We start from the raw sequence: 24,026 nt of genomic DNA, 5'->3' as shown, positions 1-24,026 counted from the left end.
CCGACTCCTGGGTTCTCTCCCCAGACCTGGGTGGAGAGTGGGGTCTAGTGGTTAGAGCAGGGGGGGCTGGCAGCCAGGACTCCTGGGTTCTCTCCCTGGCTCTGGGAGGGGAGTGGGGTCTAGTGGTTAGAGCAGGAGGGCTGGGAGCCAGGACTCCTGGGATCTCTCCCTGGCTCGGGGGAGTGGGGACTGGTAGGTTAAGATGGGCACGTGGATACGTCTTGGTCTCTTCCCCACGAGGTGCCAGTCGCTCCAGGGCTTGCGGGCGCTCCCCTGTGCCCCAGCCTACCAGTAAGAGTTAGACGCCTCGGTGGGCTTGTGGGGGAGCACTCGGAGCGGCCCCATGCCAATCCCCCCTGCGTCTCCCCCTCTTGGAAGTGGTGGGCGCTGCGGCACGGACTCATTTCAGAGGCCCCGGCCCCAGACGCCCAAACCGGGGTAAGGCAGCAGCCTGATGTGAGAGACTCCTGGGGGAAGAGTCCCGGTCGGCTTGTATCGGCCCCCACAGGGAAGCCCCCGGACTGGGCCCAGAGACCCATTCAGGGTGTCTTCTCCGGCGCGCTTTCATCCTCAATAACCAGGCCTGGGCTGCGGGGAGCCCCGGCTGCTGGAATCAGCTGACCCCAGCCGTCTTTAAAGGAAGCCACAGAGAGGCACAGCACCCCTGCGACACCCCATTATCCCCCCCCCCCCCCGTGCTCGTCCCTCCAGCCCCCTCCCCGGCTCACCGCGCCCTTTAAAAACCACACCACCAGGGAGCGGGACGGGCTTTAAAATCTTTTTTTTTGTTTGTTATTTTTTTTTTGTTAAGTTTTCATTTTTGTAAGATTTTTTGTTTTTCTAGCCCTGTGCTTTAAAGATCTGCAGCCGCGCTGCTAAAATAAACAAATACAATATATAGAATTTCCTTTGCGGTATTGCACACGTCGTATCTTTCGGGGAGGCGGGGAGCGCTGTATAGAAAATACTTTCCTTTATATACAAATATGTTCACAGGGGTGGCGTGGGGGGAGCGGCCGCATATAAATTTGGCGGGGGGGGGAACCCCCTCTGCAAACTTCATGGCGATTTTTATTTTGCTGAGGGACCGGGGGGGGGGGGAGATGGTTGCATGACCTGGAAAAATGTGGGATGCCCTCAATTTTGGGGAGTGTTTTTTTGCTGAGGGGGCAAATCAGTTGCATGGCACTGAGAATTTTGGGGTCCCCCCTGGGAATTTGGGGGGGATTCTGAACAGAGGGTAAGGGCATGGAAAGTTGAGATTCCCCTACAAATTTCAGGGGGACATTTCAGCAGGAGGCGGGGCATGGCACCAATTTGGGGTCCCCTTTCCAGGAAGCCACATTCAGTTTGCATGGCAGTTTTTAAAGGGAGCCTGAACCCCCCTTTTTTCGTACTGGCATCTGTGCAAAGTGCCCCTCTCCCCCACCCCTTGAAGGAAGGGGGCAGAAAACTGGGATGTGAACCCCCCCCACAGCCATGGCACGTTTTGGGGGGGCTGAGATCCACACCCCCCCCCACACATTGGGGGGCAGCAGGATCTGCAATGCCCTTTGTCTTACCTGAACCCCCCAATCCTGGGTTTGCGATAGAGGGGAGACCCTCCGTATGGGTCGGGGGGGGATATTGGGGAGCTGGGGGCACCCCCCACTTTGGTCATGTGGTTATTGGGTGCCTGCGCCACCAAATCTACAATGGAAGAAGCCCTTAAGAGGAAGAATTGGGAGGCACCACCCACTCCCCCGCCATCGACATGGTTCGGCCCAGATACTGCAACGGGGGTGGGGGAAGTGACGATAAAGTCCCGCCCCCTTTTAACACTAAGATTCCGAGGGGGTGGAGCCAAGGCAGGAACGTGGGGGCGGAACAGCAGATGGGTCCTGCCCCCTCGGGACCCAAGCAGCGCACACTGGGGACGCCCCAAGGGGGCTGTGTATTCGGGGGTCCCCTCCCCCACATCCCCCTACTGGGCCCCTCTGGGGGCTGACCCTAGAGTAGCCCTCCCTGGACCCCCGCCCCGTTTCTCCCCAGGGGCCCCCCACAATACTGGCATAGCCCCCCCTCCCCCGTCTGCCAGCCCCGTACGAACAGCCCCTCCCCGGCTGGCGTTTTCCCTGTCGGGGGGACTGGCACGGGGCTCCCGTGGGGCGGGCAGGTGAGAGATCCTTGGCATCCACAGGGGGCGCCGTGGGGCAGAAACAAAGCTGCCAGGTGGGAAGGAAATTAATGTTCTGGGATTTGTTTAGCTGGGGGGGGGAATTGAAGGGTCTGTAAAAAGGGGGGGGCCTTGCAATATCCCCATCTCGGCTAACACCCCCACGATCAAACGGGGCGGGGGGGGGGAGAGAATCATTTTGGCTTTTAACTGGGGGTAATGGAAGCAGGGGGAGGAGGGGTTACAAGCCCCCCCCCAGAGGCTGGGACTGGGGGCAGGTGGGAATCTGCCCCCTCCCCAGCTACTGACAACGAGCGTCACTTAACATGGAGCAGGAATTGTCAAGAGCCACAAATAAATATTTGTCCTGGGGCGGGGGCTGGGTTTTGGGGGCGGGGGGTGTCGGTCTGATTATCAGGGGGGCTCAGACACCCCTCCCCCAGAGGAAAGATTTGTGGGGGAGGTTTATCAGGAGGTCCCTGGTTTGAGGGGGAGGCGTAAGGGGGTGTGGTCCTGCTGGGGGGGGGCTTATTCTGGTCCATAGACTCCCCCCTCCCATGGCACCTTGGCTGGGGGAGCTGGTCTGGAGTGTGGGGGGGGGTCTCCCTGCCAGCTGGAAGGGGCTGGCCCGGGAATTGGGGCGATTCCCTGCCCTGGACGGGGGGCGTCACTTGGAGAGTTTGCTGATGACCCGGATCAAAGCCGCGTTCTCGTCTTTCAGGCGCTGGTTATCGGCCTTCAGGTCCGAGAGAGCCTGGGGCAGAGGAGGGGGTTAGTGTCTGCTCGGCCCCCCGGGCCCATCTGCCCCGGCGTCCCGCCTGCTCCCTTCCCCCGAGCCCATCTGCCCCGGCGTCCCGCCTGCTCCCTTCCCCCGGATCAGACCCCTCAAGGCCCATCTGCCCCGGCATCCCGCCCCCTCGCCGCCCACAGGGGCCCATCCAGGATGGTGCTGATCCAATTACCTTCAGCTCCTCCTCCAGCTCCGCCGCCTTCCGCTCCAAGGCCCGGCGCTCCTGGGGGGCCGGAGAGAGGGGGGTCGTGAGTGGAGGCCACACAGCCCCAGCTGGGGGTGGGACGGGGCAGCTCACGCCCTGGGGGTGGACTCCTCAGGGGGGCAGAGTGAAGACCCCAGCTGGCTGGGGGGTGGGGATGGGGGGCAATGTCCTGGGGGCCCGGGGCCCCCACAGTGGGGCAGGTACTTACAAATCTCTCCAGCTCCAGCCGCGCCGGCCGCTCGGCAAAGCGCTCCTGCCTCTGCCAACGACACCAAGCACAGGGTGAGAGACGGCGCCTGCCCGATTCGACCCCCCCGCCCCCAGCCAGTCCCCTGCCCCGGGGCCAGACCCAGGGCCCCGCTATACAGAGGATCCACCTTAAATCCCCCCCCCCCCCGAGCCGGGGCAATATCTGGCTGCTGGAGAGAACCGGCAGGTGACTCAGAGCAAAGGCAGCCGGCTGGAGAGGGACCAGCCCAGCCCGGCCCAGCCCAGCGCCCTGGGTCAATATTTACTGAGCATCTCTGGGCCGCGGGTGCAACTGCAGGGGGCTGCCAGCGGGGGGTGGGGGGTGTGTGTGGGGGCAGTGAGACATCGGACACCGACATCCAGCTCCTCACCCCGTCTCCCCATGGCAGCCCAGCGCCCCCTAGTGCCACCCCGGGGCCAGCCCTGCCTATGGGGGAGAGCGCCCCCTGCTGGACCCCTTGCAACCCAGTGCCCCCTAGTGCCACCCCAGAGAGCGCCCCCCGCTGGACCCCCTGCAGCCCAGCGCCCCCTAGTGCCACCCCGGAGAGCGCCCCCTGCAGCCCAGCGCCCCCTAGTGCCACCCCGGGGCCAGCCCTGCCTGTGGGGGAGAGCGCCCCCTGCTGGACCCCCTGCAGCCCAGCGCCCCCTAGTGCCACCCCGGAGAGCGCCCCCTGCTGGACCCCCTGCAGCCCAGCGCCCCCTAGTGCCACCCCGGAGAGCGCCCCTTGCTGGACCCCCTGCAGCCCAGCGCCCCCTAGGGCCACCCCGGGCCCAGCCCTGCCTGTGGGGGAGAGCGCCCCCTGCTGGACCCCCTGCAGCCCAGCGCCCCCTAGTGCCACCCCGGAGAGCGCCCCCTGCTGTACCCCCTGCAGCCCTGCGCCCCCTAGTGCCACCCCGGGGCCAGCCCTGCCTGTGGGGGAGAGCGCCCCCTGCTGGACCCCCTGCAGCCCAGTGTCCCCTAGGGCCGACCTGCCTGTGGGGGACAGTGCCCCCTGCTGGACCCCCTGCAGCCCAGCGCCCCCTAGGGCCAGCCCAGCGCCCCCTAGGGCCACCCCGGGGCCAGCGCCCCCTGCTGAGCTCACCAGGGTTTTCCATCCAGGTCTCTCCTCCCAGCCCGGCTGTGGAGGGGTTCCACAGGGAACGGGGCAGAGCTGTGGGCATTCGACTGGGTAACCTGGTGCCCCCCCGGGGGCAGTCGGTCTGGGTGGGCAGACACCCCCCCTCACTGCCTGGAACTCCCTCGTCCCCCATAATGCCCTGGGGCACAACGCTGCCGCCCTCCTGTCGCCCTCGCCCTGGCTAGCTATCCCAGAATCCTTTGCAGTGGTGGCTGTGTGGTCTCCCCTGCAGTGGGGCTCTCCCTCCCCAGCAGGCTGTGGGGCAGGGGGGCTGAGAGAAGGGAAGGGAGCCCCCCCACGCCATCACCTGCCCCCGGTGCCACCCCAGCCCTGGCGCCCCGCCCCTCTCACCTGGGTCACCCGCTCCAGCTCCAGCTTAATCTGGGTCAGCTTCAGCTGCGTCTCCTGCAGCTGCTCCTTCAGCTTCTCGTTCTCCACCTGGAGATCTTCATAGAGCTGGGGGGGGGGGGAGGGGGGCACAGAGCTGAGCACAGAACCCAGGAGTCCTGGCTCCCAGCCCTCCCCCTGCTCTAGCCACTAGACACGCTCCCCCCTCCCCCCCCCCCCGAGCTGGGGAGAGAACCCAGGAGTCCTGGCTCCCCTCCCGGCCCGAACCACTAGCCAGCCCAGTGCTTGGGAGGTTTGGACGGGCAGATGCCCGAGCACTTGGGGGTGGGGTTCAGGGTGCTGGGGGGTTCGGCCCCTGTCCCACCTTTTTGTATTCATGCTCGTCCCCGGCACTGCTCACGCTGCTGAGCCTGGCGCAGCCGTAGGCATCCGTCCGGTGGGGCAGGAGGCTGTTCAAGTGGTCGGACGTGCTGCTGAGAGAGACAGACAGACACACATCGCCCTGTTACTGCAAGGGGTGGGCTCCCCCCCCCGCACCCGCCAGGTCCTCACCCGGCACCGAGATGCAGCCACCTCTGGGGTGAGCTGTCAGCGGTCTCTAGCTTGAAACACAGCTGTGCTACAGCACCCCCTACTGAGCTCTCTGTCCCCCTCTCTGCAGCCCAGCGCCCCCTAGGGCATTGGGGGAGGAAGGGGGTCCTGCCTGCTAGGGAAGAGCCCCCCCCCCCGCAGCCTAGTGTCCCCTTGTGCCACCCTGGGGCATTGGGGCCAGCCCTGCCTGTCGGGGGAGAGCGCCCCCCAGAGGTCTCCCTTCTGGGCCTGAACCCCCGTTTAGCGTTTCTCAGGACCCCGTGGCAATGCTGGGGCCGGCTGGTACCTGGATCCCGGGGCGGCGTCGTTCAGCTGCTCTGGCTCCTCGGTCTCGTCGCCCTAGAGAGAGGCCAAAATCCATGGGGCTGGGGGGTTAACAGACGCCCCCTCCCCCTCCGGATCTTTCTGCTGACCCAGGTATGAGCCCTCCATAGCCACCTACATGCAATCCCAGGCCCCCTCGGCCCCCCACAATCCCCCCCCCCGAGAGTGCCAGCCCCCCATCTTTCCCCTCACTCCGCTGTCCCCCCATGTGGAATCCCAGCCCCACTCCTTGCTCAGTTATTACCCCCTGGGGAGGCCGTGCCTGGCTTCCCCCCCCCGCAGCTGCCCTGGCCGCCCGGGGCCTGGCCCCCTCTGCTCACCTCTGCGTTCTGCACCATCCCCGTGGAGCGTCGTTCCCGCCGGCCTTTCCGGCGGTCCCGCACGGCGAGTCGGTTCCGCAGCTCGGCCTCCGCCTCGGAGCCCATCCCCAGCCCCTCGGGCTCCGGCGCTGCGGCAGAGACGGGGCGGGGGGGGGCTGTCAGGGGCAGGGACTGATGCACCCCCCACAGCCCCAGCCTCTCTGCCAGTTTGTTAGTTTCACCCGGCAACAGGCGTCCCATGAGCGGAACATGCCACAAGGGGTTAATTCAGCTGCTGAACGGGATGGCCAGCCAGAGTCGGGATAGAACCCAGGAGTCCTGCCCCCCCCCCGCTCTAACCACTAGACCCCACTCCCCTCCCAGACCAGGGGGAGAACCCAGGAGTCCTGGCTTCTGGCCCCCCCTGCTCTACCCACTAGAGCCCACTCCCCTCGAACCCAGGAGTCCTGGCCCCAGCCCCCCCTGCTCTAACCACTAGACCGTACTTCACACCAGAGAGCACAGGGGGTAGAACATGTTGCTGCGCTGCCCTCTGCTGGCCACCTCCTGGGACTGCAGGCAGGTGCTGGCTGGAGGATCTGTGGGGGGCAGCAGCATTCAACAGCCCCCCCACTTCCCAGGGGCTGGGCCGGACCCAGGAGGACAGAACCCCCCCCCCCCCCGCCCCCACCACAAGCAGGCTGCCTGGCTACTGAACCAGGATCCCCATGGGATGAGATGGGGTGGGGGCCCGGCAGGGGGTCACCTCACCTCTCTTTGCCTGAGAGTTCACCACGATGGGATTCACGGGAGACACGGAGGAGCCCTCGGGGTTGGCTGCGCGGCATCGCCTGGCCGAGTCCTGCAGAGGGGGGGTAACGACCCATGGACATGGGGTGTCTGCTGGACAAGGCCAACCCCCCCTCCGAGCCTCAGAAAGCTGGGATCCCCCCAGATCAGACCCACAGGCCCATCTACCCTGGTGTCCCGCCTCCCCCAGATCAGACCCACAGGCCCATCTACCCTGGTGTCCCGCCTCCCCCCCAGATCAGACCCACGGGCCCATCTACCCTGGTGTCCCGCCTCCCCCGAATCAGACCCATTGGCCCATCTATCCTGGTGTCCCGCCTCCCCCGAATCAGACCCACGGGCCCATCTACCCTGGTGTCCCGCCTCCCCCGGATCAGACCCACAGGCCCATCTACCCTGGTGTCCCACCTCCCCCGAATCAGACCCATTGGCCCATCTACCCTGGTGTCCCGCCTCCCCCGAATCAGACCCACAGGCCCATCTACCCTGGTGTCCCGCCTCCCCCGGATCAGACCCACAGGCCCATTTACCCTGGTATCCTGCCTCCCCCTGAATCAGACCCATTGGCCCATCTATCCTGGTGTCCCGCCTCCCCCAGATCAGACCCATTGGCCCATCTACCCTGGTGTCCCGCCTCCCCCGGATCAGACCCACGGGCCCATCTACCCTGGTGTCCTGCCTCCCCCGGATCAGACCCACAGGCCCATTTACCCTGGTATCCTGCCTCCCCCTGAATCAGACCCATGGGCCCATTTACCCCAGTCTCCCACCCTCTCCCTGCCCCCCCGCACCCCGTGAGACCGCCGGGCCCATGAACTACTGAAGCCCTTCACACAAACCCAGCTCCACTACCCGACTGCAGTGTCCGGAGGCAGGGAGTCCCGCAGGTTAACGACCCAGCTGCAGCTAGAGCCAGGGTAGATTGGCCCTGGCTCCGCCCCTGCCCTCACCGTGGTGTCCAGCGGCTGCTCCCCTTCCCGGCCCCGCTTCCCGTCCTCCCCGATTCGCTGCTCGGGGGCCCTGGCGTCCCCGGATCGACCAATGGTCTTCTCGGCTTCCTTCAAGTCCGTGAGGGTGACGCCCTAGGAGGGGAGCACGTGGGTCAAGGAGGGGCGTGACCAGGGCTGGGACCCTGGTTTGGCGGGAAGGGCTGGCCCCCCGGGGGGGGGGGCAGGGTCGCTGGCCAGGGTGGCAGTCACCTCCGCAGGAAGGGAAACGGCGCCCCCAGGGGGTGTGGTAGAGTCACTGCACCCCCAACACACACAGGAAGGGACTGGCCCAAAGTCAGCAACAGAGCTGGGAAAAGAACCCAGGAGTCCAGGCTCCCCACCCCCATGCAACTAGGTGCCCCCTCCCCTCCCCTCCCCGGGCAGAGAACCCAAGAGTCCTGGCTCCCAGCCCTCCCCCCCCCCCCACTTGCTCTGACTACTAGACCCCACTCCCCTCCCAGAGCTGGGGAGAGAACCCAGGAGTCCTGGCTCCCAGCCCCCGCGCAGCTCCACACAACTAAGTGTCCCCTCCCCCCTCCCAGAGCCGGGCAGAGAACCCAGGAGTCCTGGCTCCCAGCCCCCTGCTTGCTCTAACCACCAGACCCCGCTCCCCTCCCAGAGCCGGGCAGAGAACCCAGGAGTCCTGGCTCCCAGCCCCACCCCCCGCTCTAACCACTTGGTAGAAGCACCTGGGTGGATCGCCGGGACTGCCTCATGAGCCGCGACCGGGCTTTGCGCTGCGATTCCGACTCCTCGTCCCTCACGGGGGTCTGATACGATCTGGTCGGGGTGGGGAGGGGTGTTAGTGAGATCGGCAGAAAGCAGAGACCCCTCACCCGGCGCTGGGACATAGGCCCCCTTTGGGGTGCGGGGCGGGAGCCGGGTATACAGGGACCCCTCGCCCAGTGCCGAGATGCGGCCCCTCTGGGGCAGGGCAGCAATTTCACAGCTCACAGTAACACCGGTTATGGAGCCTGGTCTCTCCCAACCACCATCGCAGGGCCCCCCCAGCACAGCCGCACTCTGCACCCACAGCCAAGGCTGGGGGGCTGTAAGTGGGGTGCTACAGGAGAGGTTTCCCCCTGCAGCCACGGTGCTAGTACCCCCGGAAGGTGGAGCGCCAGCACCCCCACAGCCCTCTGGCCCTGGCCTGCCCGCACCTTCGACGGTCGCGGGGGTCTGTGCTGGAAGTGGGGAGCTGGTTGGGGGCAGGACCCACGTCGATTTTCATCTGCAGGCCGTCTTCCAAGCTCCTATAGCGTGGGCACAAGAATAGGGTGTGCTAAGCTACCGGACACATTGCCACCCTGGTAAACCCCACTCCCGTCCCCGAGCTGGGATGGAACCCAGGCATCCTGGCTCCCAGCCCCCAACCCCGAGACCCCACTCCCCTCCCAGAGCCAGGTAGAGAACCCAGGAGTCCTGGCTCCCAGCCTCCCCTGCTCTAACCACTAGACCCCACTCCCCTCCCAGAGCCAGGTAGAGAACCCAGGAGTCCTGGCTCCCAGGCCCCATCCTGCTCTAACCACTAGACCCCGCTCCCCTTCCCGAGCCGGGACAGCACCCAGGCGACTCACGCTCGGCTTGGCTCTGCGTCTGGCAGGGTGAAGATACGCCGGGTGGGCGTCGGCGGGACCCGGGCCAGGCGCGGTGGCTCCTTGCTCTGGCAGGGGAAGCAGAAAAAGTGCCTGTGAACGTCTCTGCTACAGCAGGGCACTCAGGGCTACCCCGGCCTCCAGCCAGGAGGGGGCGCTGCCCAGAGCACAGCTCGATACCCTCCAGGTGCCAGGGTGTCAGTCCCTGTTGCAGCTAATGGAGTGCAGGGGGAAGGGAAAGGAATGGGGTCTAGTGGCAAGAGCAGCGAGGGGGGGGCTGGGAGGCAGGACTCCTGGGTTCCATCCCAGCTGTGGGGGTCTAGCAGTTACAGCACAAAGTCGTGAATCAGGAAAATTAAGGAGCAAGAAACAGACCAGGGCGGGGGGCAGAGTTAAGGGGAAAACGCAGGGCTGGAGGACAGACATCGGGATTGAGGGATCCAGTGGGATCCTAAGTGATCCCAGCTTGATGCTCCAGGATGGGGATCCCAGCCCCCAAGACACCCTATGGTGCCCCCCCCCCCACCGTCACTAGGCTCGAACTAAGCATCTAACAGCGTAAGGCGTCCCAGAATGCACCAGGACACAGCTGACACAGGCGAATAAGCAGGTGGGCGGGAGGGGAATAAGGCCACTCCCCTATGGGCGGAGCCTCCTACCAGGTCACCTGATGAACTCCCTTCCTCCCGACTGGCTAGCTCTGAGGCTACGCTCTTATTGGCTAACCCCGGGCCAATCAGAGTCCTGTTCCACTTCTGTAGGATTTCCCAGATGTCCTGTGGCTGAGGGGGGAGGGAAAGCAGGAGACAGTTAGTGGGAGAGACAGACAGACAGACCGACCCAGGCGCGAGACGTCTCAAAGGCACGCTTTGCATTGTGGGAAAGAACCCCTGCCCTCCCAGAATCCCCTCTGCTGTGGCATTTACCGTGGTGTGAGAGGGAGGGGTCTGTGTTCCAGTGCCCCCTTGGCTAGAGTGTCGGAGTCGGGTGCCCCCCCCATGGCTACAGGGCTCCCCCCCTACCTCCCTCACCTTCTCCTCTGTGTCCAGCCTGGGGCTGGACGCCGAGCGCTTGATCCTGCCCTCCTTGGGGGGCCCCTCGTCCAGCCGGGCGTCCTGCAGCACCCCGAAGCTGCCCGTCTTCCGCAGCCCCGCCCTCCAGGCGGGTGCCGACGAATCCTCCGGCGCTGCGGGGCGGCCTCCGGAGAACTGCGGGGGGAGGGGGAGGGGCGAGAAAAACGGGGAGGGGAGTTGGGGGGGGGGAGAAGGGGGTGGAATCAGGATGGGCGGAGGGAGCTGAACCTAGAGAGGGGGTCACGGAAGGGGATCGAAAGGCAGCGGACGCGCTACCCCAGTGGGCCCGGTCTGCCCCATGCCCCCCCCATCCCACATGACCCCCATTCACCCTGAATCCTCCCTACCCCCCATTCTCCCCCCGCCACTGATCCCCCCCACCTTGACCCCTCCTCACCCCACTCCCCCCCCCAAATCCCCACTGAAACCGACACGCACCGCTCCACACACCCCCTCACTTTCCCCAGCTCCATCCCACGAAGCTGGGGGTGGTGTCATTAACCCCACCCCACCCCCCAAAATGCACTGGCCTTCGATCGCCTTGTGTGCTAGGCTACAGGTAAGAAGCAGGATGGGGGAGCTCGGGGGGGGGGGCAGATACCTTTCCCCCTTCTGTCCCCCCCATCACATAGGGGGAGGGAGGCAGGTGTCCTTCCCCAATCTGCCCCCCCCCCAATTATATGGGGACAGGGCTTAGAAGAGGGATCCCTAGTCAATTTCAAGGGGAGTGGCCTAGAAACTACCCGGAGTGGGAGGGGGGCAGCAGTCTGACTCCCGCAGATGGGAACACCGCCCCCCACCCGCCCCACCATGCACGGCCAGGGGGGTGGAGGGGGGAGATGCAACCCTCCCCACCTGCCCCATGGGCTCCCCCCCGCCCCGTGCCCCATTCCCCCGCTCCCCCCCGAGCCAACAGGCCCCCGGCCCTGAGAACAGATCGAAGCCAGCGCCCCCTAGTGGGGAAAAACTGATCAGTTACCAGGTCTCCAGAGCTATTCACTTCCCAGCCAAGGGGACGTGCGTCCTCTCAGCAAGTGTCCCCCCCAGGAAGGGCCCCCGCCCACCTAGTGTATCTCAGCACCGCTGCCCGGGTAAGGGGGGGTTCGAACGGCCGGCGGGACCCCCGCTGCGAACCCTCCCTCTGCGCAAGGCCACGGGAACAGGATTGGAGCCCGACTCGCTGCCAAGCTTCAGGAATCAGAAAAGTAAACTCAATATCCCCCTGCGCGGTGGGAACCGGGACCGTCTGGGTCCGATCGAGGGTCTCAAACAAGCATTAAACCCAGAGGGAGGCTCCCACAGAAGGGGTGACGAGATCGCACCACTAGACCCCTCGCCCCTCCCACAGCAGGGGAGAGAACCCAAGAGTCCTGGCTCCCAGCCCCCCCCACCCTGCTCTAACCGCTAGACCCCACTCCCTTCCTGGCTCCCAGCTCTCCTGCTCTAACCACCAGCCCCGCATGATGAAGTGGGAATGTTCTTAATGTTTTCTCTCAATACTGTGTGGGTGCCTCAGTTTCCCCAATGCATTTCTTAAGACTCTAGGTGGTGGGATCAGGGTGTATGGTTGTTGCAGAGCCCAGGAGGGTCAGCGTGATGGTGTCTGCACAGAGAATGGCCGACACTCTGTCTCCTGGCAACTGATGGCCTGGGCCCCTCCTCTGCAAAGGTGCCACCTGAAGGGGCTAGAGAACAAAGATCAGGTGGCCTCCTGGCCTGGGAAAGAGACAAAGGCCAGAGGAGGGGCTGGGGAGTTTCACTTTGGAGCTGGCTGGGGAAATGGGGGGGGCCAGACGGGGCTCTGGCCTCCCTGCCCCAAGCTGGACCTAAATTGGGGTTTCTGTACCTACAAGCTCTGTTTCAGACTGTGTTCCTGTCGTCTAACAAACCTTCTGGCTGAGAGTCAGGTCTGGCTGCGGAGTTGGGGTGCAGGGCCCACTGGCTCCCCCAGGAGTCCCGCCTGGGCGTATTCGCTGTGGGAAGCGCACAGGGGGACGGGGATGCTGGATGCTCTGAGGTCAGACCCAAGAAGGTTGAAGCTGTGGAAGCTTCTTGCCCTGGGGACAGTCTGCTCAGAGAGAGGAGGCTCCCCCCGAGTCCTTACTGGCTTCGTATGGAGTAGTTCCAGAGCATCACCCGGTGACTCCGTGACACCCCCACTCCCCCCAGAGCCAGGGAGAGAACCCAGGAGTCCTGGTGCCCAGCCCCCCCCACTCCGACTCACTAGACCCCACTCCAACTAGTTAATCTCTGCTTCTCTAGAAGACACCAGGGATGGAGGAGGCTGCTGGGAGGTGTCTAGAACCAGAAACATCTGCCCCTAAAAGCTCAGCAAGGCCCCTCAATCCCCACCCTCTGTCTCCCCCAGCCTGTGATCCTATGAACAGCAAGCAGAGTCAGCCGGCTGAGCCTGGCCGGCTCGTGACACCGCTGGAGAGCCAGACCCCGGGCTCCAGAGGCGGCTCGGCCTCCTCCGGGGGGAAGGGAGCAGAGGCTCTCGTGCTGGGGAGCGGGGGGGTGTCGCTCACTGTGGCTTTTTCGCCCCCCTGCGGGACCAGGATGATGCCTGTTTTGCGTAGGCTTTGGCGCCACAATGCCGGCCCCAGGGGGTCCGGGGCAGGCAGGGTGGGAGAGGGGCAGGCCAGCGGGGACTGATGGCGTATAAAGGGGAAGGCGGGGGGCGGGGGGGCAGGATCCGAGCAGTAGAAGAACAAATACAGGGTGCAGGCGGGGGGGAGCAATATAGGGCAGAGATAGAAGAGAGTCTAGATGTGGCCAAATTGGAGGGGCGGGGCCAGAACAGCGAGGGGGTGGGGCGCAGGCCCCTAGATCGTGCTGACTAGGGGCTGGAGGGAGAGATCCCAGCCCCGTTCCTGGTTGCTCAGTTTCAGTGACCCCTGAATGGTAAGAGGGGAGGAAGGAGGGTGGATTGTAGGGTTTGGGCCCCGCCCCCTTCAGGCAGCTCCACCCCCTCAGGTGTAATTAGCGAATCGCAGAACGAGCCGGACAGGCGGAGAGAATCAGCGTATGAGAAGGGCAGGAGAACGTCAGCATCACAGGGGCATGCTGGGATCAAGACCCGGTTCACATGGGGCAGGGTCTAGCCCCATGGGGGTGGCATTAGACTGGAGATAGAACCCAGGCGTCCTGGCTCCCAGCCCCCCCTGCTCTAACCACTAGAGCCCACTCCCCTCCCAGAGCCAGGGAGAGGAACCCAGGCGTCCTGGCTCCCCCACACACCCCGGCTAAAAACTAACTAGACTGCAATATTACAGCCAAGTCTTCATCTTAGTAGTAATCCAGGGGGGGAATGGACCTGTCCATGAAGCCACGCCCACAAGGGCCCTCTAGCCACGCCCCCATGAGGCGAGTGAGCCACCAGAGGGCGTCAGCACCCCTCAGGCCCCTCACAATCCAGCCCTGGGGCGGGGGGGGGACAGGAATGGGGACCCCTGGGGGGTGCTGGAGGAGACTCACCTTGGGCCCTGTCGGTGCAGGGGAGACGGGGGGCAGGGCGACCCCATTCAAGCCGCTGCTCTCCTGAGGGAGGGGCTTCGTGGACTCTGTGGGGAGGACAGAGGAGCTGGGGTGACACGGGGGCCTGGCATAGCCCCCCCCGTTCAGCCCCAGCACCTCTCCCCACAATCTGCTCCGAGGGGCCCATCCCCCGCCCGGATCAGCCCCAGGCCCCGCCCCAGCTCACAAGCCCCGCCTACCGCTGGGTTTCTCCGGCTCCTCCCCCTCGGAGGCGGAGCTGTTCTCCTCATCTGGGACAATGGAGCCCAGGGTCTTGCGCTCCTTGGACTGGTCCTGCACCGAGATCTTCTCCCGGCTGCTCATGCGGCACACGGAGCTCCTGGGGGAGACGGGGGGGGGAGGGGGAGACGATGGGGGGGGGGTCAGCAGGGGTGGGGCCTGTTAGGCACCTCGTGGGCAAATGAGCAAGGGGCCGAACCCCACCCATCCTACTGCGTGGCAGCGGGGAGCTGAAAGTGAACCCCCAGACTCTGCGGTGCCAGTGCCCCTCACTCCCGACTCGCAGCCCCCCCCCCAATTCCAGCCCTGGGCTCCCCCCATCTGCGGTGCCCCCTCACTCCCGACCCGCAGCCCCCTGCTAGCCCAGCCCCGGGCTCCCCCCCAGCCCTGCCGGTGCCCCTCACTCCCGACCCGCAGCCCCCTGCTAGCCCAGCCCCGGGCTCCCACCCAGCCCTGCCGGTGCCCCTCACTCCCGACCCGCAGCGCCCTGCTAGCCCAGCCCTGGGCTCCCCCCAGCCCTGCCGGTGCCCCTCACTCCCGACCCGCAGCCTCCCGCACTCACCGCCTGTGCTTGGCGCTGTACACGGGCTGCTGCTCTGTGCTGGTATCGATCACCGCCTGCTTCAGGTGAGCTTCCTTCTTGCTGCGCAGCTGGGGAGGGAAGGGGGGAGGGTCCGTCGCTGTCATGAGACCCCTGTGATTCCGCCCCCACCCCCCGAAATCCCCACCAGGCAGGGAGGATGCTGGGAGATCCAGTGGGCTCAGGGCCGGGTGAGAGCAGCAGCAGGGCGGCGGCAGCCCCCCATTATGGCTGCCCCCTTACCTGGCTGAGTGGGGGACTTGGCCAACGCTCCACTCCCTGGAGCAGTAGCCCCGCCTGGGGTTAACCCTTCCCGGCCATGCTGCCGAATGGACAGGCAGGTCCAAGCAGTGCGGGTGCTGCCCCGATCTGGGGGGGAGGGGCACTGGGGGGCAGAACAGGGCTGGGGGGGGCCCCCCTTACTCACGTCCTCCTGCTTCTTCTGCAGCTCCTCCAGCAGGCTGAGCGTGTCCTCGTCTGCCAGGTCGCACGGCCGCTGGCCCTGGCGGGGAGCAAGGGGGGGAGGGGGTGGTCGAGAGCAGCCCCAGGCCTCCGTCTGCCCCCCCCCACCCCAAACGTCCACTTCCAGGCCTCCTCCCCCAGTCCCTTCGCTGCCCTCCAACTTCCTACGGCGCCCGGGCTGCTGTGATCCAGTAGATCCTCCCCCCCCCCCCCCGCCTTGCCTGCGGCCCCGCCCCCTCACCACGTTGTTGAGGGTGTCCATGTCACACAGGTGCTCCACCAGCAGGCGGCAGGCTTCCTCCACCCCCCAGTGGGCCGCCGCGTGCAGGGGGGTCCAGCCGTCCTTGTCCTGCACGTTGGGGTCATAACCGGCCTGCAGGAGCAGCCTGTGCAGCGGGGGGAGGGGAGAGAAGTCAGGACGCCTGGGGAGGAGAGTGGGGTCTAGCGGGTTGGGGGGGGGCTGGGAGCCAGGACTCCTGGGTTCCATCCCCAGCTCTGGGAGAGGAGTGGGGTCTGATGGTTAGAGCAGCGGGGGCTGGGAGCCAGGATTACTCCTTTCTAACCCCTCTAATCTTGGGCAAGCCACTGCCCCTCCGTGCCTCAGTTTCCCCAGCTGTAAACAGGGGCCACACCTCTTTTGAAGGACCGGAGCAGGGGCTGGGACATGAACAGCTGCTCCCAACCCACAGCTGCGACCCCAGGTGGGTTGGGCGGCTATTAACTGGCCCTGGGAGACGGGCAGGGGCGGGAATCCGAACGTGCTGACTGGGAGCCCCTCGGACCTGCCAAGCTGGTCGGACTGGGAGGGGCAGCACAAAGCCTCGGGGGCTGGGCGGGAGGGACTCCGCAACCAACGCAGCTCCCATGAGCCTCTGGGGGGGGGCAGGCGGCTCCCCCAGCCCGGCCCAGCGGGGGCGGGAGCTGGCAGGAACTGGGGGCCGGACTTGCCAGGAGAGCAGGGAGCACAACGAACTCCACCAGCCCGGGCGGCAGTGACGCCCAAGGGCAGGAGGAAACTTGCCACCGGGACCCACAGCACGGCCAGAAACGAACCAGAGGGGAATGGCTGGGACATGGGGCCTGTCCCCTCTAGGGGGCGCCGGCTCCCACCCGGCCCCAGGGCAGGGACTGGCTGGCTCAGGGGGGCAGGGAATGGGGCGCAGGGCCTGTCCCCTCTAGGGGGCACCGGCTCCCACCCGGCCCCAGGGCAGGGAATGGGGCACGGGGCCTGTCCCCTCTAGGGGGCGCCGGCTCCCACCCGGCCCCAGGGCAGGGACTGGCTGGCTCAGGGGGGCAGGGAATGGGGTGTGGGGCCTGTCCCCTCTAGGGGGCGCCAGCTCCCACCCGGCCCCAGGACAGGGACTGGCTGGCTCAGGGGGGCAGGGAATGGGGCACGGGGTCTGTCCCCTCTAGGGGGCGCCGGCTCCCACCCGGCCCCCGCTCACCTCATGACCTCAATGTAGCCCTTCGCGGCGGCCACGTGCAGGGCGCTGGCTCCGGTCTTGGGGTGGCGCGTGTCGTCGATGTGCCCGGCGTTCAGCCACTGGCGCGTGTCCTGCAGCATCAGCTCCTCCTCCTCCCGCTTGGCGGCCGCCACGTCCACCCCTGCGGGGACAGGCCGGGCGTGAGGGCGGGGCCGGGTGCCCCGGGGCCCCGCCCCCCTCCCACGGCCCCGCCCCTCCCCGCACCTCGCTTGGTGATCTCCTCCCGCAGCAGCGCCTCCATGCCGTCGTCCTCGGCGATGTCCAGGGGAATCTCCCCATCGCTGTTCACCGCCGCCACCTGCGCGCCGTGGGCCAGCAGGTACCTGGGGGCGGGCGAGAGCGTCGGACCACGGGGCCCCTCCGGCCCATGGAGCCCCCCATGGCCACGGGGCAGCCCCACCCCTCCCCCGGCCCCATCCCTTTGCGGTAACAAGGCTGCGCTGAGCCCCTGGCTTTGGGGGGGGCTGCAGGACCCCAGCTTCCGCCCGAGAGCTTCCCGAGTTGGAGGGGGGCCTCCCCCACTTGTGGGGAGGAGCAGGAAATTGATGTGGGGGGGCCATGGGGTGAGCAGGGGGTGCTCACAGCTGTCGGGGGAGGTTGTTCAGGGCGGGGATCCGAGCTGGGGGGAGATCGGAGCAGGTGGGGGGGGAGATCAGAACTGGTGGGGTTTGGAATGGGAGGGGGGAGATCGGAGCTGGGGGGGGATCAGAGCAGGGGGGGAGCCCTGAACTGGTGGGGGGGGGGGGTTGGGCTGGTCTCTTCGGCCCATGGGGGGGATTATGCGGCACATGACCAGAGATTAGCACCATGTGCCGGGGATTATGGGGCGTGGGGGGGATTAGGGGTCAGCGTGTGGCCGGGATCCCAGCGACTGGCCTGTGGGACGAGCAGCGCGGGCAGGTGGGAGCGGAGAGACCCGGCTACCCACGGGGGGCGTCTGCTCCTTATACCCAGAGTCCCCAGCCCGCCCCTCTCCCTGCCGGGGGGGGCACCCACATGGGGCTCACCCTGCACTTGCCCAGACGGGGTCCCTCCTGCACCCCCGGAGCCCGGTTCTCCCGCCGCCCGCACAGATCCGACTTCTGGGCACGTCCAGCCCAGTGTGAATTCAGGGGTTGTGATTGGGGGCTGTGGAACTCCAGGCTGGACGGGCCTGTGGGTCTGACCTGGGGGGTGGGGCAGGAAACCAGGGTAGATGGGCCTGTGGGGCTGATCTGAGGGGCAGGGCAGAGGCAGGATACCGGGGTAGATGGGCCCGTGGCTCTGATCCGGGGGGCCAGGGAGGGGGTGGGATACCGAGGTAGATGGGCCCGTGGGGCTGATCTGAGGGGCAGGGCAGAGGCAGGATACCGGGGTAGATGGGCCCGTGGCTCTGATCCAGGGACAGGGAGGGGGCGGGATACCGGGGTAGATGGGCCCATGGGCCTGACCAGCCCCCCACTCCCTGCCCCACTCACTGGGCGATCTCCTTGTAGCCGCAGGAGGCAGCAACATGCAGGGGCGTCCAGCCCTCATTGTCCGCCTGGTTCACGTCGGCTCCGTTCTCCACCAGGAACTGCACCACCTCCAGGTTCTCGTCAATGCAGGCCTGGGGGGGGGGGGGGCGGAGGGGGGTCAGAGACTGAGCGGATCCAGCCCCCCCGCTCTACCCACTAAACCCCCCTCCCCTCCCAGAGCTGTGGATAGAACCCAGGAGTCCTGGCACCCAGCCCCCTGCTCTACCCACTAAACCCCCTCCCCTCCCAGAGCTGTGGATAGAACCCAGGAGTCCTGGCACCCAGCCCCCCCTGCTCTACCCACTAAATGCCCCTCCCCTCCCAGAGCGGTGGATAGAACCCAGGAGTCCTGCACCCAGCCCCCCTGCTCTACCCACTAAACCCCCTCCCAGAGCCGTGGATAGAACCCAGGAGTCCTGGCACCCAGCCCCCCCTGCTCTACCCACTAAACCCCCCTCCCCTCCCAGAGCTGTGGATAGAACCCAGGAGTCCTGGCACCCAGCCGCCTGATCTTCCCACTAAACCCCCCTCCCCTCCCAGAGCGTTTGATTGAACCCAGGAGTCCTGGCACCCAGCCCCCTGCTCTACCCACTAAACCCCCCTCCCCTCCCAGAGCCATGGATAGAACCCAGGAGTCCTGGCACCCAGCCCCCCCGCTCTACCCAGTAAACCCCCCTCCCCTCCCAGCGCCGTGGATGGAACCCAGGAGTCCTGGCACCCAGCCCCCCCGCTCTACCCACTAAACACCCCTCCCCTCCCAGAGCCGTGGATGGAACCCAGGAGTCCTGGCACCCAGCCCCCCCGCTCTACCCAGTAAACCCCCCTCCCCTCCCAGAGCCGTGGATGGAACCCAGGAGTCCTGGCACCCAGCCCCCCCGCTCTACCCAGTAAACCCCCCTCCCCTCCCAGAGCCGTGGATAGAACCCAGGAGTCCTGGCACCCAGCCCCCTGCTCTACCCACTAAACCCCCCTCCCCTCCCAGAGCTGTGGATGGAACCCAGGAGTCCTGGCACCCAGCCCCCTCTCTACCCACTAAACCCCCCTCCCCTCCCAGAGCCGTGGATGGAACCCAGGAGTCCTGGCACCCAGCCCCCTGCTCTACCCACTAAACCCCCCTCCCCTCCCAGAGCCGTGGATAGAACCCAGGACTCCTGGCACCCAGCCCCCCCCCCGCTCTACCCACTAAACCCCCCTCCCCTCCCAGAGCCGTGGATGGAACCCAGGAGTCCTGGCACCCAGCCCTTGCCAATAGACGCTCCCTCACGCATCCATCTGTCTGGCCCTGGGCCAGAGCAGCCCTGAGGCTGGGCTCAGGCAGGACAGGTTAACCGGCCCCTGCAGCCCCTGGGACATGGGGGGGACGTGGGATCCGGCATCGGCACCGGCTCCCAAAGCGGGGCCAGAAATAGCCAGAGGGGGGCGGGTTCGCCTGGCAGAGGCACCGCTCTCGCCAGCCTGAGAGCCGGGCGCACGAACGAGGCTGCGGGTTGGGGGTGAGGGGCACTGGCAGGGCTGGGGAGAGCCCGGGGCTGCTAGCCGAGCCCTGCCCCCCCCGAGCCCTGCCGGTGCCCCTCACTCCCGACCCGCAGCCCCCTCCTAGCCCAGCCCTGGGCTCCCCCCCCCGCCCTGCCGGTGCCCCTCATTCCCGACCCGCAGCCCCTGCCAGCCCAGCCCTGGGCTCCCCCCCCAGCCCTGCCGGTGCCCCTCACTCCCGACCCGCAGCCCCCTGCTAGCCCAGCCCTGCCGGTGCCCCTCACTCCCGACCCGCAGCCCCCTCCTAGCCCAGCCCTGGGCTATCCCCCAGCCCCTCACTCCCGACCCGCAGCCCCCTGCTAGCCCAGCCCTGGGCTCTCCCCCAGCCCCTCACTCCCGACCCGCAGCCCCCTGCTAGCCCAGCCCTGGGCTCCCCCCAGTCCTGCCGGTGCCCCTCACTCCCGACCCGCAGCCCCTGCTAGCCCAGCCCTGGGCTCCCCCCAGTCCTGCTGGTGCCCCTCACTCCCAACCCGCAGCCCCTGCTAGCCCAGCCCTGGGCTCCCCCCGCCCCCAGCCCTGCCAGTGCCCCTCACTCCGGACCCAGCGCAGTGAAGACAGAGAACTCCCAACCTCATCCCTGGTGGGCTCTGTGCAGGGCCGGGGGACCACCCACCATCCTGGCACGCAGCCACCCAAGGAGCGGGGGGACTCGGGGGGACGCGGGTGAAGCCAGGCAGCAGGCCGAGGGGGAGGGGGAAGACGCTCGGCCCAGGGCCCGAGAATGGACACAAGCAGCAAGAACCCTCAGTTCTATGGGGCTGAAATCGCAGGGGGCGCTTTGGCTGGGCACCGGCGGCTTTCACCTCCCCATCGGGCTGGGGAAGGGGCTGAAACCCCCCAGCGCAGGGCGATTCCCCCAAACTCGCTCGCCGGGGAGCCGAACCCCAGGTGGAGCCAAGCAGCCTCCGGGGATCTGGAGCCGATTTCAATTCAACCGCGGCCGTTCCGTTGGGAAACCGAGTCCTGGAAGAAGTTGCCTCAATGGCAGATCGGGAGGGGGGAGGGGAGTGTGTGGACCCCTCAGCTCCATGGGCCCACCCAGAATGCCCTGGGGTGGAAAGATATGGGGCACCCCAGATTCTTGTCTGTAGGGGGTGGGCACCCCACTCCCATGGGAAGATGGTAACAGGCTGCTGGGGCATATGGACCCGACACTGCCCCAGGAATGGGCATTTGGAGACCCCAAAATTCACTCGCACATGGGCACGCGCCCCAGAACTGACGCTCACTGGGGGGGTGTAACCTCATGGGGGGGGAAGGCTGGGCAGCCCCCCTGAATTCACACCTCTGCCTCTCTCACCCAACAGCCCCCTGCTGTGCTCCCCCTTCCGCCTCCCCCGCAGCTCCGGCCCCCTGGCCCCGCTCACCGACGCGGCCCCCAGTTCTCCTCCCTGGCTACGCCCCACTGCGGGGTTTGGGGTGGGGGCGGGGCAGGGCCATCTGCAACGGGGGTTGAGCTGAGGGGGGCTCCCCCCGAGGGGGGCCCGGCCCCGCGCCCCGAGGCAGAAGCTGTCGGCTGCCAGCCCTGCTGGGAGGAGCTGGGGGCGGAGGGAGGCCGGGGTCCAGGGAAGGAAGCCAAGGCCGTCAGGAGAATGAAGTCATGGAAAGTCGGGGCAGGGGGGACGGAGGGGGAGCTGGGAGCTTCCCTGATGAGAAACCCAGAAAAGGACTGGAACCGAGGGGAGCCTAAAATAACCTCCCGGACGGGCTCTGGCATGGGGCCGGGCTGGATCCTGGGGGGCAGAGCTAGGGCCCAGGTGAATGGAGACAGCCCCACCCCCTGAACAGTCCTACAGGCCCTGCCAATGGGTCGCTCCGCCACAGCCCCCCAGGATCACAGCTGTGTGTGGCAGCCAAGGGCTGGGCCGGCAGGGGGCTGCGGGTCGGGAGTGAGGGGCACTGGGCTAGCAGGGGGTTGCGGGTCGGGAGTGAGGGGCACTGGGCTAGCAGGGGGCTGCGGGTCGGGAGTGAGGGGCACTGGGCTAGCAGGGGGCTGTGGGTCGGGAGTGAGGGGCACTGGGGGGGGCACTGGGCTAGCAGGGGGCTGTGGGTCGGGAGTGGGGGGCACTGGGCTACAGATCGGGAGTGAGGGGCACCGGGCTTGCAGGGGGCTGCAGGTCGGGAGTGAGGGGCACCGGGGGCGCTGGGCTTGCAGGGGGCTGCGGGTCGGGAGTGAGGGGCACCGGGGCCTGTTCAGTTGGAGCTCGTCGTGGCCGGTGGTGGCACGTGGCACAAACCCCGGAGGTTCCGGCCCGTACCAGGCTCTGTTGCTCAGGCGCAGGCTGTGGGCCACAACAGGGCACCAGGCTGAGGCCCCCCCACAACTCACTGCACAGCCGGGCACAAGCGAGATGGGGGCTCTGTCGCTGGGCATCTCCCTGCAGGCCAGAATCGGGGCCTCCCGTTGTACTAGGTTCAGCACAGACCCCTCCCCCTCGGCCAGGAGTCAGGGGGTCCCCACACGCTGGACACCGCACAGACCCCACCCACCGGGGCTGGGAATTCTCTGTCAGGCTGGACGCTGCCCTGAAGAGCCTGTGGCTTGTGATGGGGGGGGGGGGCTAGCAGGGGGCTGCGGGTCGGGAGTGAGGGGCACCGGCAGGGCTGGGGTACCAGGGGGCTGCGGGTCGGGAGTGAGGGGCACCGGCAGGGCTCCCCCAGGAACCCCACAGGGGGCGGCCGATTGGAAACTGGTGGGTCACCTGAATTGGGCCCTTCCCGTGCATTTAGCGCAAGGGGGATGGGTGCCAGGACTCCTGGGTTCTCCCCCGGCTCTGGGAAGGCAGCCAAGTCTAATCCCACAGAGTCCCCGCATCGCATCACCCTGTCCCCACGGCTGCCAGCTCCCCACAGCCCTGCCGCTGCCCCCAGCCTCCCCCACAGCCCTGCCCCCTCCCCCGCACATGCCCCCTGCCCAGGGCCTGCCCCTGCCCCAGCTTCCCTCGGCACTGACCCTGCCCCCCTGCAGCTGCCCCCTCCTGGGCCCGTTCCCTCCCCCCACATCCCCGCCCCACTGACCTGCCCCCCGCTCCCCTCCCCCAGTGACCGACCCCCCCGGCCCCACTGACCTGCCCCCCGCTCCCCTCCCCCACTGACCGACCCCCCGCCCCACTGACCTGCCCCCCGCTCCCCTCCCCCACTGACCGACCCCCCGCCCCGCCCCCACTGACCGGCCCCCCGCTCCCCTCCCCCACTGCCCGCCCCCCCGCCCCACTGACCTGCCCCCCGCTCCCCTCCCCCAGTGACCGGCCCCCACTGCCCACCTGATCTGCCCCCCCCTTACCCTCACCCTTTTACCGGCCCCCCCCGCCCCACTGACCTGCCCCCCGCTCCCCTCCCCCAGTGACCGACCCCCCCGCCCCACTGACCGGCCCCCCGCTCCCCTCCCCCACTGACCGGCCCCCGCCCCGCCCCACTGACCTGCCCCCCGCTCCCCTCCCCCACTGACCGACCCCCCGCCCCACTGACCTGCCCCCCGCTCCCCCTCCCCCAGGGACCGGCCCCCCCCGCCCCACTGACCTGCCCCCCGCTCCCCTCCCCCAGTGACCGGCCCCCCCGCCCCACTGACCCGCCCCCCGCTCCCCCTCCCCCTCCCCCAGTGACCGGCCCCCGCCCCGCCCCCACCTGGTGCAGGGCGCTGATCCCGTCCGCGTTGGTGCCGTTGACCAGGCCGGGCCCGGGCCGCTCCCCGCCGGGGCCCCCCCGCAGCATGGCCCGGGCCTCGCCCAGCTCCCCCCCCGCGCAGGCGGCCAGGAACTCGGCGGCGCGCTCGAAGCGCACGGCCCGGGCGCGCGGCGGCCGCGGGGGGCAGGGCGGGGCCGGCGCCGCCTCCCACTGCCGGAGCTGCTCGCGCCGCCGCTCGCGGGCCGCCGCCGCCGCGCCCGCGTCCGCCGCCATCTTCCCGGCGCGGCCCCGCCGGCTTCCGTCCCCCGCCCCCTCCCGCCGCCGGCTTCCGTCCGGCCCTGGCCCCGCCCCCTCGCCGGCTTCCGTACCCCGCCCCCTCCCGCCTAGCCCTGGCCCCGCCCCCTCGCCGGCTTCCATACCCCGCCCCCTCCCGCCTAGCCCTGGCCCCGCCCCCTCGCCGGCTTCCGTACCCCGCCCCCTCCCGCCTAGCCCTGGCCCCGCCCCCTCGCCAGCTTCCGTACCCCGCCCCCTCCCGCCTAGCCCTG

General features: G+C 67.7%; 1 protein-coding gene across 3 annotated transcripts; it reads right to left on the bottom strand.

Moving 5' to 3' along the window:
- Window positions 1–1,606: 1,606 nt before the first annotated feature.
- Window positions 1,607–23,754, bottom strand: PPP1R12C (protein phosphatase 1 regulatory subunit 12C). Of its 3 annotated transcripts, none has more exons than XM_044988570.1 (23): window positions 23,482–23,754; window positions 18,286–18,416; window positions 17,033–17,151; window positions 16,790–16,949; window positions 15,586–15,730; window positions 15,310–15,384; window positions 14,865–14,953; window positions 14,263–14,402; window positions 14,024–14,109; window positions 10,505–10,681; window positions 10,133–10,255; window positions 9,456–9,541; window positions 9,039–9,131; window positions 8,568–8,658; window positions 7,840–7,971; window positions 6,851–6,941; window positions 6,101–6,228; window positions 5,743–5,795; window positions 5,230–5,338; window positions 4,869–4,973; window positions 3,359–3,409; window positions 3,118–3,168; window positions 1,607–2,909 (listed from the first exon to the last, which is right to left on the bottom strand). In XM_044988570.1, the coding sequence occupies exons 1-23, from the start codon at window positions 23,752–23,754 to the stop codon at window positions 2,823–2,825; spliced, it is 2,595 nt and encodes an 864-aa protein (XP_044844505.1). In that variant the 3' UTR covers window positions 1,607–2,822. The 3 variants fall into 3 exon arrangements, with proteins under 3 accessions (XP_044844505.1, XP_044844506.1, XP_044844507.1); XM_044988571.1 differs by having other exon boundaries at window positions 5,230–5,335; XM_044988572.1 differs by lacking the exon at window positions 10,133–10,255.
- Window positions 23,755–24,026: the final 272 nt, after the last annotated feature.

Source organism: Mauremys mutica, chromosome 15 (assembly GCF_020497125.1).
Source record: "Mauremys mutica isolate MM-2020 ecotype Southern chromosome 15, ASM2049712v1, whole genome shotgun sequence".
Taxonomy (NCBI): Eukaryota; Metazoa; Chordata; order Testudines; family Geoemydidae; genus Mauremys; species Mauremys mutica.
Note: the sequence above shows the minus strand (reverse complement) of the source record. Positions and strands in the feature narration are given on the sequence as shown.